The sequence below is a fragment of the Nicotiana tabacum genome, chromosome 6 (assembly GCF_000715075.1).
Source record: "Nicotiana tabacum cultivar K326 chromosome 6, ASM71507v2, whole genome shotgun sequence".
NCBI lineage: Eukaryota > Viridiplantae > Streptophyta > Magnoliopsida > Solanales > Solanaceae > Nicotiana > Nicotiana tabacum.
The window spans coordinates 189273310-189284977 of NC_134085.1; the positions used below are offsets into that span (position 1 = coordinate 189273310).

The 11668-nt window shown below is 35.8% G+C and overlaps 1 protein-coding gene across 5 annotated transcripts; it reads left to right on the forward strand.

Moving 5' to 3' along the window:
• Nucleotides 1-2513: 2513 nt before the first annotated feature.
• Nucleotides 2514-11219, forward strand: LOC107795494 (serine/threonine protein phosphatase 2A 55 kDa regulatory subunit B beta isoform). 5 transcript variants are annotated; one of them, XM_016618162.2, is made up of 14 exons: nucleotides 2514-3042; nucleotides 5474-5577; nucleotides 5672-5770; nucleotides 6023-6142; nucleotides 6489-6695; nucleotides 7442-7533; nucleotides 7632-7750; nucleotides 7888-8011; nucleotides 8199-8322; nucleotides 9822-9890; nucleotides 9980-10071; nucleotides 10156-10233; nucleotides 10325-10395; nucleotides 10508-11219. In XM_016618162.2, the coding sequence occupies exons 1-14, from the start codon at nucleotides 2925-2927 to the stop codon at nucleotides 10642-10644; spliced, it is 1554 nt and encodes a 517-aa protein (XP_016473648.1). In that variant the 5' UTR covers nucleotides 2514-2924; the 3' UTR covers nucleotides 10645-11219. The 5 variants fall into 5 exon arrangements, with proteins under 5 accessions (XP_016473648.1, XP_016473641.1, XP_016473655.1 ...); XM_016618155.2 differs by having other exon boundaries at nucleotides 2520-3042; nucleotides 6489-6698; XM_016618169.2 differs by having other exon boundaries at nucleotides 2520-3042; nucleotides 6489-6698; nucleotides 10328-10395.
• Nucleotides 11220-11668: the final 449 nt, after the last annotated feature.

Consider the following 11668-nt stretch of genomic DNA (forward strand, 5'->3'; position numbering starts at 1 on the left):
AAATCACCTAACGGAGCTATCCAAATCATAAAAAATCCAATCGAGATCATATACTAACAATTCAAAATTTGGTCAAACCTTTCAAATTTTAAGCTTCAAACTGAGAACTGTTCTTCAAAATTCATTTCGATTACCCTGAAAACCAAAACCGACGATTTACATAAGTCATAATACAACACATAGGGCTAGTCATGCCCGAGAACTAGTGAGCAAAGTGCAAAAGCTCAAAATGATCGGTCGGGTCGTTACACTTTCATACATTAGTTTTACCTAATTAAATACATCTACAATATCATACAACTTAAATACAATTTTTATATAAATTTTATACAATATGTCTTTTGTATGTATTTTGTATCTGATTTGTATATATTTTCTATGTGGTGTGTTCTTCTTCCTCTCTAAAATTCCAATTAAAATTTTCCCTCTTAGTACTATTTTGACAGTTTTGGTAAATAAGTTTCAAATATTGTATAGAAAGAAAAAAAATCCTAATAAATTTAATCTTCGTATTTGTCTATTCCAGGACTAAATGATGGGTAAAAAGCAGAAATAGCCATACTTATAACTGGTAATTAAAAAGTAGCCACTGTTTCAAAAGTAATCAAAATTTAGCCACTTTTCATGTAAATATAAAATCAAAACTAAAACACTCTTAAAGATCTGGAAATATTTCTGCATAATATGCTGGGGTTCGATTTTTTTTTTACATATGAGCTTCCAGCATAATATGCTGAAATTTTATAATGTGTTGGAGTTCTATCATAATATGCTGGAAGTTTATATGCAGGAGCTCCATAATCCCGCATATTATGCTGAAAGTTTTCATGTGCTTGAGTTCCAACATAATATACTGGAAGTTTATACGCATGATCTTTTTAATTTCACATATTATGCTGAAACTTTTCGTGTTTCAGAAAATAATGACTATTTTTAATGACTTCGTAAGCGTTGATTATTTTTTTAATTATCCATTCGAAAAATAGCTAGCACATGCTATTTTTGCCTAAATGATTCTATGGTTCGTTAAGACATTACAACAATATAAAAATGCATGCAATCAAAAAATTCTAAGAAGTTGTTTGACATTTTAATCTGTATAATGATAGAAATTGAAACTAGACAAGTTTCCATGTAGCCTCAAAAAGTAAAAGGACTAGTCAAATGATCAAATAGTTAATTTATTGAATCCACCAAAAATATCACATCATATCTAATGATACATACAAGTACTATATGGGGTTAATAAATAAATGAAGAGGTAGCATATTCAATCTAAACTAGAAATTGAAGTAAAAGATAAAAACACAAGGACATAAACGTCAATTCGGCAACTTTACCTTTATGTCCTCCCCCACCAACAAACGGTGGTGTACAGAAGTTGAATAAAAATATTTGTTACTAATAATTTTTTACTAACCTCACCCGCCGTCACGGTCACTCACACGACCCACAAATAGCACACGAGCTCTTCCTTAATTTGCTCATTAGTTATTCCAAATTGCTAGATTTAATTTCTGCACACGCAATAAATAAACTTCACACACTCGGGCAGTTTGGTTGGATCATAATTAATAATTTCGGAATAAATTATTTCAAGATTAGTTATTTCACCCTTTTACAGAGATAAATAGATACTACAATTACAGAATAATTAATCCCAAGATTAGTTATATCACGATTTTATTCCAATCAAATATGAAACAAACACATATCAAATTTAACCCCGAGACTACTTATCGCTTATCCCTTCGTACCAAACGAGCCCATCACTCTGAAATTAGGCTATCCAAATTATGAAGTTTAAAATTTTAAATATTGAATTCAACTTTAATCCTATATGTCTGAAATTGATTTTGAGGTGGTTAAATATTAGATACTTTGTAATTTTAGTTACTCGCTAAACAAGGGAAGCTCCAAACTGCTATTTGAGTTCCCATTTATCTTTCAATCAAATCCACTTTGGTCCATTTATATTTTTCTTGTTTGCAAATCATCTCATATTCGCCCTTGTTCTTAATATATATTTAACATGAAGCGGTGTACTCTATATTTCTTCCGTTCACTTTTATTTGTTAATTATAGATTTTTCACGCTCTTTAAAAAATAATAAATAGATTGCATAATTTGTCATGACATCCATATTAATTGATGCATATTTTATTGGATTTGAGAAAATGATTTGAAATGAGTAATAAGTATTATGTATATAACAGCTAAAAAGAAATTGTCTTATCTTGATATGTTAAAAGTGACAAGTAAAAGTGAACGGATGGAGTATTTCTTTATTCTTTAAAAAGAAAGTTTAAATTTACCTATTTACTTTTGATTATGACTAAAGTTACTTTGTGATTGAAGCTTTATTAGGAAAGTTAGTAATTTTATTCTTGTCTTTGAGGTAATTAAATCAATTTATTTCTTAAAAGTAAATTGCTGACAAATTTAAGAATTTCTTTTGTCAATGCGACAGTGTGATCCAATGGAATAGAAAGTCGGTAAAATTAGCAGGGCTTAAGTAAAATAAAATAAAAAGGTGGGTAGAGAGAGAGAGAGATTGTATTATCGATAGAGCTTAGACAGAGAAAGAAGTGGAAGGCAAAAGAATGGCAAATTCCCTATTTTCTCCTTCCCCAATCCCATCACAGAGATAGGAGAAAAAAGAAAAGAAAAAAATCCAGAATCAATCTGGAATTGGAAAGCATGTGCTCTTTGATAATGTTTGGGAAGATGTAATGGTTGAATACATTTTTCTATGGAGTTACAATCTTTTCATCACGACGGCGATTCTGTAAAAACCTAAAGGCGATCACTTTTTCATGAATTGATATAATTTTCTTCTTTGTCTTCATCCGATTGTTGCTTTGTTCGATTAGATTCGTTTCTATTTACTTATTGAGGAAAAAAATTAACAAAAAATAAGGAAGATGAACGGTGGTGATGGTGGAGATGTCGCGACAGCTCCGGCGGGTCCACCACCGCCGCTTGAGTGGAAATTCTCTCAGGTATTTGGTGAGCGTACGGCCGGCGAGGAAGTTCAGGAAGGTAATATTATTTCTATTTTATTATTATCATAAGTAAATCCTCTGTTACCTTTGGATCCGTACTTGCTTTGATTTCTGTAACCCTATTAGGGTTTGGCTTTCCGTTTTTGATCGGTTATGTGGTAGTCAATAGAGACAAAACTTAAGTTTATTAATCGGCGAGTGGCGCAAATCTGTTAGATTTCGGTCGCAGGTTTGATTGAGTGACGGGGATTTTAGCCAATTGAGAACAGTACCTAGTGAACTCTAAAAAGTTTATATTTACTTATATTTCATCTACTGTGCTATTAGAGAATTCTTTAAGTCCAGATCTAGATGATTGTTTTTTGAGTGTAGCCTGTCAATGTTTTCAATTTAGTTGTTCTCAGTTTCGTAGAGGACTATGTAGTATAGGTTTTTGACTTTGATGCAAGCATCTTGTTATAGGACAGTAACTGCTATCTTCACTTGTTTCTTTGGTGCTTATGAGTGGTGAACTATGTATGCACAAATTTAAATCATGGGGGTGTAAGTGGCTGTATAATCTTGTATTACCACTCTGCTATGGTCAGTTCTGTGACGATGTCACCAAACATTCTTTTAGCTCCACTCATTAAACTTTTGAGCTCTAAGGCACGATGCTGGACTACTGCCTCATCTCAAACCACTATGCATAGGTAGACATATGTCAGGTAACAATGGTCGGGTTAGATACCGTCCTTCGCCTAAATTGTGGAAAGATTTGATGTTGTCATAACATGCATACACAATTGACTGTTCTGAGAAAGATGTTACCTGATGTCTATCCTGCTGTAGAACAGTAAAAGGTTGTGACTTTCTTATAAAGTACTCCAATGTGTTGTATGAAATGTCTATATATCTGATAAGGCTCCCATTAGACCAGTTCACATCCAAGCTGCTCTCTTGTTTTCAAGATATGTACTATGCAATGCCTAGGGGGGTGGGGTCATTCAACTCTTGATTTGTGAGTCATTAACTCAATATAGATTACTATAGATATGGTTGTCCTTTCGTAAACTAAGTTGAAGAGGGCATACAAGCAAAGTAGGTGTAGATTGAATGCTTGTAGCACATTGTAAATGCTACCCTTTTGCTTTGGCTTCCCCCTTTTATGATTATTCTTAATATCCAATATGGGAGTGATAAGTCTCATGACCTTCAATAGAAGGTATTGAATATTGTTGCTTCTCGTAAATGGCTACTCAAGTCTATTAGAATGAAAAGTTATGCAGTGGAGGATAATGGGAAGTTGGATTGACTTGATGCCTTTTTGCCTCATTTGCATAGGGTTTTAGTTTTCAGAATGAAACTGAATCTGGATCTCTTGATTCAGCCTCTTGATCCATGAGACTTTTTCCTACATCACGATTCATGGTGTGCATCAAAGTCCATTTTTCTGAAGTTTATACCACACTCAAGCTCCTTTGTCTTGCCTTCTACTGTTGCGTCCTTTTGTTTTTACTTCAGCCTCATGCCTTGTTTGTCTGAAATATGCAGACCATGTGCAGCAAAATGAAATTGGCACTGACTATTAATCTTTTGATCATTGGAATTTCCTGCCTAATACTGACACATGTCATTTCAGAAGTTAAAGTACATGGAAGTTACTTTTTCTGACTCCTGTTTGTCTTTTTATTGCCTCTAAAGGCATGTTCATATACCTAATCTTTTGATTATTGGAGTTTGCCTGCCTAATACCAAGACATGGTGGCTAAAGTCCTAGTACATGGAATTGTCTTTTCTGACTTGTGTTTGTCTTCTTACTGCCTTTAAAAGGCACACACATATATGATGTGGGTGCTTTTAGTTTTTTCAGCAATAAGACATTGTGGTCATGTTGCAAAACTATCCGAACTGCCAAATCCATGGCTGCGTCAATTTCACTATTCTTTTCCACATTTATTCCCTAGTTCAGATTCGCGAGCAACATTTTAGAAATGGTTCTTTCCTATATATACAGTTGCTTATATAGTTTGGCTCAAGCATGGCTTTAGATTTTGATTTTGCCTGTTAGTGCTGGCAATCATTCAATTGTTTCTTTGATGATTTACTTTAACCAGCAATATGTAGAACGGATATGGAAGGAACAGAAACTAATGCTTGTAGAACCTGTACATGAATTCATCTACATTGCACTCATCTTTTGCTCCATGTTGTATGAGTGACATGGTTTGAGTAGTAACAGTGGGCAGTTCATTCTACCTAAAACTGTTAGACTGTGATAGGATCTGCACATTAGCTTAATTCAGAAACAGAATTTTCAGAACAAATTACTGCAAATTAATCTGAAGTGCCTTGACGACGCAGCTGTACCACTTCCAGTTTCATGGGGAGTTTGCAACTATGAGAGCATGTGCTTTGCTCTCTCTGCATTATGTTTAGTACACTTATTTTTGAGTATCATGATTTATTTTCTGTCTTTATTATTGCAGTTGATATCATCTCCGCAATTGAGTTCGATAAAACTGGTGACCATCTTGCTACTGGAGATCGTGGGGGTAGGGTGGTATTATTTGAAAGGACTGATACAAAAGAGGTGGGTATCTTCACAGTGCAGTTCAGAAGATTTATTCAAAATTGGAGGTTGTTTTCTCTGATCATGTCTCTCCTTTTCCGTTGTGTTGCTTTAGCATATTGGTAGTCGAAGAGAGCTAGAGAGAATGGACTATCCTGTGAGTCGCCATCCAGAGTTCCGCTACAAGACAGAATTTCAAAGCCATGAACCTGAGGTATCTGCCGGTTCTTTGTTGTTCGCACTTCTTTATTCTTCCGTTTTGTTGTGATAGAAGAATTTAAGGAGAATCTTATTTTCCTGGTTCTTATGTATTTGTCAATTTGAGCTTCCACTTTCTTGTGAAGATGCAACTTTGAAGGGGTGAATTGCATCCCACTGCTATTTCTCATTCCCCATCTGCTTTGTGTTCCTCCTTTTCTTTCTTCAGGTAGAATTCTAATTTCTTCCTTTGCACCTTTCTGTTCAGTTTGATTATCTGAAGAGTTTGGAGATTGAGGAGAAAATCAACAAGATCCGTTGGTGCCAATCGCCTAATGGTGCACTCTTTCTTCTATCTACCAACGACAAAACCATAAAGTTTTGGAAGGTAAGTTAGTTCATCCGATTTGCTTTTCTATGATTCCTTAATTCAGTGGAACTTGCCCAGTTTATTCTGGTAAAAGAAATGAGTATTATTCTTCTTCTCAAAAAATAAGTACTATTCTTCTATACATTCCATGGCTCAATATATAATTTTGCTGTTGCATTGATGAGCAATATTGTTTGTTAATTCAAGTGTGTCGGGGAGCTGTACTGATTGTTATTGAGATGCTAGTTGAGAGATGATGCACGTTTGAAACCGTCTATCTGTAAAGCACTCTTCTGGTGGCTATCCTTTTTTGTGGGTTCCTTATCAGTTTCTGAGGTTCTTGCTACTTCTTTTCCTGATTCAGGTCCAAGAGAAGAAAGTTAAGAAGCTATCCGATATGACTATCGATCCTCCCAGGGCTGTTGGGAATGGCAGTGTGGCCAGTTCTAGTGTTTCTTCCAGTCCAAAGCAATGTCTTGCAAATGGGAGCAATGCAGATAGATCTTTCAATTGCTTGAGCAATGATTTGTCGTTTCCACCCGGGGGCATTTCCTCATTGCGTTTACCTGTGGTAGTTGTACTTAAGCTATATATGTCCTGTATGTTCGATTGTTTATGGCATGTCAATTATGGCTGTGCATTACGATTTTAATCTACCAAACATGTTAGTTAGTGTCTGTAATCAATGTATTTAAGGTTACATGGAAAAGGAAATTCCATGTGCAATGTCATAAAGATACATTTTGGATATTGGATAATTTATAGAGACGCAGATCTCAAGAAGTCACAATCTGAGTGGAGCAATGTATATGGTGTTCCCAGACTCCTGGTTATTTTGAAGACTGTTACTTCTAGTTTCTGCTAGTTCTAGGGGCTGTCTTTAGTCGTAAAACAAATACTTTAAGTCTAACATAGTTAACTGTGCACCCAAGTTCTCATGCAGGGTGAAAAGTTGACAGATATTGAAGTGTATATTTATTATAAATTTATATATAAAATCTGTTACCTTCTACAAAATATATTTTGAAAATGTGTTAGTTATGTGCATAAGCTAGGACTCTTATTATCATGCGTTATATGCTTTTGTAAATGTCTTTGATTTCTCTTTCATGGTATGGATACACACGTTTTATCTTCAAATCCTCAGACGACATTGGAATTTGTGCGTTCTCCGTGCCTTAAATCTTTTTCTTTGATTGGCAGAAGAATTTAGGTGCTGCATTGCGTCCTCTCTCACTAAGACAGTTGCATTTTTAACTTGACATGATGTCCTCATTACTACTCTATTTGGATCTAAATGTGGAATGTTAATCATAGGTTACAAGTAATGAGACCAGCCTTGTTGCAAGGTGCAGAAGAGTGTATGCTCATGCACATGACTATCATATCAACTCTATTTCAAATAACAGGTGAAGATCTTGCTCTTTTAGTTTTGCTTTTCCATTTTGTGTTTTCTGGTTTATGCGAGCTCATGGTAATTTGTCTGGCCTTTTCTTTTTCCATTCAGTGATGGCGAAACATTTATATCGGCTGACGATCTTCGTATAAACCTGTGGAACTTGGAAATAAGCAATCAGAGTTTCAACATTGTTGATGTCAAGCCGACAAATATGGAAGATCTAACTGGTAATTTTTCCTCAATTCCTTTGTTTTGAGCACGTCAACTAGGTCATTATTCTTTCTTTCATTTCATTTCATTTTGCAATATGCCTTTTGTTTTTTCAATGGATGCTTCGACTTTAACCACATGTTATTTATTGCAGAGGTGATAACTTCAGCAGAATTTCATCCTACTCACTGTAACACTTTAGCTTATAGTAGTTCAAAAGGGTCAATTCGTCTCATAGATCTGCGGCAGTCAGCTTTATGCGACTCACATTCTAAATTGTAAGGGATCTCTTTTTGTCTCTTTGTATTATTGCTCTTCTTTTAAAAGGTGTCCTTGTCCAGCAGAAGATATGAAAGATGGATGAAAATATTCTGGAATAGAGCTATTTTTGCTAAGCAGGATATGTATTACAAATTACTTGCTGATAGCTTTAATAAATTGTAAACATTGGTGCCTTGTATGCAGGTTCGAGGAACAAGAAGCACCTGGTTCAAGATCTTTTTTCACCGAGATAATTGCTTCAATTTCAGATATTAAATTTTCCAAGGATGGAAGATACATACTCAGTCGTGACTATATGACCCTAAAGGTTGATTCCTTTTACTTTTCTTTTGTGATACCTAAGAGTATTTTGAGAGTTGCACCAATTGCAGTGTGTACTTCGCATTCATGTTCGTTATACTTGTTGAAGGCACTGTTTGATCTATAAAAGCTTTGTAAACTATAGTATAGTTCCAATGAGGTAGCATTAGCGTGTGGCTCATGGCAAGATCCGTGGCCTTTCTTGGAAACAATATCTCCAGCTCTTTTGCGTTTCATTTCTAATAATCATTATCCCCATGATCTGATGGAGAACCCCACTCAGTTGATATTGCATTGAATATGGTAATATGATATGGATACTCTGGAGTGCACTTAGTGTTCTCCTAGGGTTCGTGGGTTACTACAAAAAAGAACATCTATGAGGCTTCTAGTTGCATTCAACATAGTTCATGTTCATGGTGCTTGCAAGTTTTGACTTTTATTTGTATTAGTTGATTTTGGTGTTCTTCTTTGATCCTTATAATACCTTTTGGAAATTTTTGCATTCATAATTTCTTTTCTGTGCTAGTTGTAAGTTTCTGAGAGCTTAATTTTATGATTGATGAACAAAAGTTTTCAAATTTTTCTAAACAAATCTTGGTAGAAACCTCTCGTTATCCTCTATTTCGTTTTTTCTCACCTATGTTCAATATGATGGATTGAAAAGTAGTTATTAACATAATATAGATGTATTCCAAGTTCGTTGACCTCTGATTTTGGAACTTAGGTAGTTGAATGTTGAGTACTTTTCTTCCCTTGTATATGTGTTCTATTGCCTTAGAAGACAAATTACTTAGTGTTCGAAACTTGGAATGCGATGAACCTGAATACAGTGGAATGGATAATGATTCTTTGAGCCTCCCTTCGATTGATATATGCATATTATTCCTTGCATATCTAGTCAGTTCTTTCATAGGAACTACTCTGACTTTATCTTAAACAAGTTTATTGAGTGCTGCTAAGTATAGCTCTATTGTCTATGCCTAGTTTTATTTAGCATGCTGTGCTCCACTATTTGATGCTTGCATGTTTTTGCTAAACTACTTAGAGTTAAAGTAGATCAAGACCTAGAATTTTTGTAACTTAAGTATAGTTGCTGCAACCCTCATGGTTGGCCTGGTGGCAATTGACTTGAGCCTTGGGGTTTGCTCCCTTTCAAGGCCTCAAGTTCGAAACCCATTGGGTGCAAACAATTTCTGAGGGCCATCGGATTGGGTAAAACCTGAATTAACCGTGGTGCACTTGCGGGAAACTCCTTGCCAAGGGCCTGTGCACCCCCGGGATTAGTCGGGTCTCTTAGAGACTCGGACACCCGGTGCAAATCAAAAAAAAAAAGTATAGTTGCTGCTTGTTGTTTGCAAGTTCAAGCTGGGTCTTTTCTTTTTCAGCTTGATGTTAGGAGGACCACTGGTCTTCCATGTTTGTATGCTTTCCCATCTCTATGAGCAGAACCTCTTTATATGGACAATATGTGTTCCTTGTTACTGAACTCACCTTGCTTTTCAGCTATGGGACATAAATATGGATTCTGGTCCAGTATCAACCTTCCAGGTTCATGAATATTTGAGACCAAAGGTGAATTACCATCTGCATCAAAATGTTACTTGACTATGTTTGGTTTGTGGCTTAGCTGATCAGAGGTGTAATTTTCTACTGGTATGCAGCTATGTGATTTATATGAGAACGACTCCATTTTTGATAAGTTCGAGTGTTGCCTTAGTGGTGATGGGCTGCGAGTAGCAACTGGTTCTTATAGGTGTGTAGACTGTAATCTATTTTGTTTTTCCTTTTATTCTTCACTGCTGATTTAGTTGTTGACAAATAACTACTATGATTTCAGCAATCTTTTCCGTGTTTTTGGTTGTGCTGCGGGGACTACTGAAGCTACTACACTGGAAGCTAGCAAAAACCCCATGAGGTACTTATATTGTATTTTCGTCACGTGAACAGATATGGATTTAAATGTTGTTTGTCGTGGTGTCTGACTGACATTGATTGCTCTCCTCCAGAAGACAAGTGCAGACCCCTTCAAGGCCTTCCAGGTCCCTGAGCAGTAGCATAACACGTGTAGTCAGGAGAGGTATGCGTTATATTCATATATGCACTCGACAATAAGTCATGTTCATACTTTCTTATTACTTGAAAATTTGTTCACGATGAAATATACTGGAATTTATTTATTTGCATTACAGGATCAGAGAGTCCAGGGGTTGATGCAAATGGAAATTCATTTGATTTCACAACAAAGCTGCTCCATCTAGCATGGCATCCAACTGAAAATTCGATTGCCTGTGCCGCTGCAAACAGCTTGTATATGTACTACGCATAAGTGTTAACAGGAGGAATGTAGTTTTCTTGGATAACATTTTTTCAGGTTGCTTTTTGAGAAACGCTTTCTTCAGAAGCAGCTTGAGGTTCTACCATATCACTTCCAGGTGCCTCCAACCTGTAACATGTCTTTGATGTCGAGGTGCAGAAGTGGATGAAAGATTCCACTCGAAGCAACTGTCTTTGTCAGCAGACTGATGACCTCGCGTTCTTATCCCCCCCCTTCTCATTTTCTGCTTCACTCTGTTAAATTTATTATTATATTGGGTCGAAGTAGGGAAAGAATGTCGTTGTAGTTCTCCTACAAGCAAAAAACTAATGGAATGTGCAAAAATTGCCACTAGTTTTTAAGGTAAATGTAGTTTTTACTGGAAATGTTGGTGGAAAAGAGCTGCTGCTAACTTGCAGGGTGTTTAGCTTATTTTCTTGGATAGCATTATTTTTTGTAGGATAAATCAGTGTGCCTTTTGTTATAGATTATTAACTAAAGTAAATTTTTTCTGTAAAAGAAATTGAAGGGCACTGTCATTTGTTTACCTGTATTTTTTACTTTTGGGAAGTGAAGTTGGCATTGCATAACTTGTCTTCTCCTTTCCTTTAGAATCTCATTTGTTTTACGTTCTTATATTACATTGGAATTGGTAATTTTTCGCACTTTTGCTTTGTTGCCGGAGCCTTGTATTGGAATTTTTACCTGGTGATCAAGTTTTGATATGCTTAAATGTTGCATGCTTTCATCATACGTTGTTTCTTCCGTTATGCTTCCAAATTGATCAGTGAGTTATATCTATAAGAGTTTGCGTTCTTGTCACCCTTATTTGAAATGAATTGATGCTCATGTCAACATATTGCCGTTTGACGTTTCGCATGTAGAGTTTGCTCACCATCTTGAACACTGCCATTGCTGGAACCAATTTTGTGGCGAAGCCACTCTCCTTGTTTTATGAAGTCGCAGATAATACTTATAGGGCTCGTTTGGTACGAGGGATAAGGGGTAATTAGTTCCGGGATTAAATTTAAGATGA

Bases quoted from the DNA above. Each gene is read 5' to 3' on its own strand.
- LOC107795494 (XM_016618155.2), top strand. From the start codon at position 2,925: ATGAACGGTGGTGATGGTGGAGATGTCGCGACAGCTCCGGCGGGTCCA. The intron at 5,771-6,022 runs GTATCTGCCGGT...CTTTCTGTTCAG, and splicing joins TTCAAAGCCATGAACCTGAG to TTTGATTATCTGAAGAGTTT. The intron at 9,891-9,979 runs GTGAATTACCAT...ACTGGTATGCAG, and splicing joins ATGAATATTTGAGACCAAAG to CTATGTGATTTATATGAGAA.